Source organism: Pterocles gutturalis, unplaced genomic scaffold (genome assembly GCF_000699245.1).
Source record: "Pterocles gutturalis isolate BGI_N339 unplaced genomic scaffold, ASM69924v1 scaffold29825, whole genome shotgun sequence".
NCBI classification, from domain to species: Eukaryota; Metazoa; Chordata; class Aves; order Pterocliformes; family Pteroclidae; genus Pterocles; species Pterocles gutturalis.
In genome coordinates, this window is record NW_010141781.1 from 11,878 (window position 1) to 14,207 (window position 2,330).

At 33.1% G+C, this 2,330-nt stretch overlaps 1 protein-coding gene across 2 annotated transcripts in view; it reads right to left on the minus strand.

The window, feature by feature from the left end:
- Positions 1 to 2,330, minus strand: part of SLC35A3 (solute carrier family 35 (UDP-N-acetylglucosamine (UDP-GlcNAc) transporter), member A3) — a 16,272-nt gene that overhangs the window by 4,467 nt on the left and 9,475 nt on the right. For both annotated transcript variants that reach the window (XM_010084149.1, XM_010084150.1), the window contains one exon: positions 2,199 to 2,330. This exon is cut by the window's right edge and continues 43 nt beyond it. In XM_010084149.1, the coding sequence (XP_010082451.1) occupies positions 2,199 to 2,330 (132 nt within the window). The remainder of the gene's footprint in view (positions 1 to 2,198) is intronic.

Sequence of the window (2,330 nt, forward strand, 5' to 3'; positions counted from 1 at the left end):
TATTAATATGTAAGCCAGGTTGGAGATATGGGTTTTGTTGTTTGTATTTTAAGAAAAGCTCTATTTCCAAGCTCTTGCTTATGACTGACTTGCTCCTGAATGATGCAATGTCTTAAGCAGGCAACTATTTTGCACTTGCAAAAAGGATACACTAACATATTTTTGAAATTCTGATTTCATATTTAAAATATTTCCTACAAGCTGTATCAGGAAACCCTCTACGAAATACGACAAAATTAATTTCATTTTTTAAATTAACCTTAATAGTAAACACATTCTACTGAATTCTGTCTTGAGGCAAATCAAGCTCACTGACAAAAAATAAATAAAAAGATCAGGTGATTCAATTCTCACTATTATCACACACTTACATCTTCACATATCACAATCCTAGTTATTCATTACCTTGAACAGTTTGTGCTTAGATACAGTCTGATCTCACTGTTTTCACAAAGCAATCACTGGCACATTCAATATATGACCAGGACCAACTATCACACTAGTGAACTCATTGGCTTTCATACACACTTTTGTGCACTGCAGAAAAATCTGAAGAATGCTTTAGAAGAGGTCACTGATTTTCCAACAAATATGAATGTTTAATTGGAAGCTGTTTCAGATATCTGCATTGCTGCACACCAAAGTGCTTCCAGCAAGGAAATTGAGATTAATAATAATCAGCTTTCCTTGGCAATGGATTTTACATTGTAGCTCCATCCATAGCACCAAATCTTATCTTAAATCCTGGGCCAAGCCCTAGCTACCCACCCTTCTCTGCCTCCAAAATTCCCTAACATCACTTTTCCTGATGTATCCCCTACACTCTGTTCAAGAAATTTTAGTTTTAATACACACAATTTCAATAAATACTAGCAGATAGTAAGTAGAAGTTTTAATCCCCTTCTCTAGTCTCAAATTTTGAAGCACTATGAACATGTAAAAATACTAAAATACAATCAAAATGCTCTTCTTAATTTATAAGCATTTATAATTAAAACACGCAACAGGAAAAGAAAGGAAAAAATATTGCTTGTATTCAGACATTTTTGACCATACTAATTTTTGACCCACTATCTAATTAAAAAAACCCATCTCCTCTTCTTATGGTACTTCATTACATTCTACCAGACTCGGTATACAGCCCCGATCCACTAAATCATCAGATGACTTAATTCTACAGCCCTGTGGATTTGATGAAGAGTCTGTATTAAGGTGCTGGAAAGTTCAAATTCTGCTGAAGGTATTTATTCAAATATGCAATAAGTAATCATTGCCTACAGGTGAAGACTAGAGGGATTCCATTAGAGAAAGAAAAGTAACTCCAACAATAAGTTTTGTTTCTGTTGCAAAACAGGAATAAAAACATATTGCTGATGTCGTATTTCCAACCCAATAAACTGGACAAGATTCATTTGAGGTGAGGGAAAAGTCTTTCAGGAAAATTGATCAACTCTGTTGCTATTAATAGAGGGTCTAGAAGACCCAAAATGACTTTGGAAACAGAAGGCAGTCTCTTACTGCGAAGTACACAATATGTAAAGGCATTGAAACAATTGGGATGAACTGTCTTTTGCATGTGCCTATCTCCAGTAATTATACAGACAATTAAAACAAACTGACCTCTATACTGAAATAATAACAATTCATTACCTCAACTTTATTCACAAACAAAGCAAGTTTTTTTCTATTTAAAGTGACAGCCTATAAAAACACCTACCTAGACACAAAAGAAGAAAAAAGTTCATTTTAAAACATCTTGAAACATTGATTTAGGAACATATTTGTTTTAATGTTCCTATATTCTCTAAAAAAACAGTTAAAAAATAAAGAAAAAGGAATACTATCTATATTTATCAGATCCTATGAATTAGTGCAAAAGACAATAATTTTTAAACACAGAGGATACCCAGAATCCTGCATAAGATAACATTCTTCAGAAAATTTTAAATACAAATTCAGTTGACAGATTCTTGACAAACTTACAGACACTCTAGAATCAAGTTAAATCGAGAACTAGGTTGAGATCAGAAAGGAACTGCGAGAATTCCGTCTAGCAGAGTTTATACTTGTGGTTTTAAAAGTACATTTACGCAGAATACTAAAATGTTGGTGATATTTTTAATATATATATATTTTGCACATTTATCTTAATTCTACAGAATGCAGTATCTCTAAGGGATGACTAAAACAAAACTTACCAAGCTGAATGTTTCTGATCCACACAGACTGTTTAGTTTCCTTTAAAATTTTCTCAAAATAAACCCCAGCAAATCCACTAGAAAAGCATGCTATAAGAACTGCCATCAGGCCTACAAACTGAGATCCTGCTG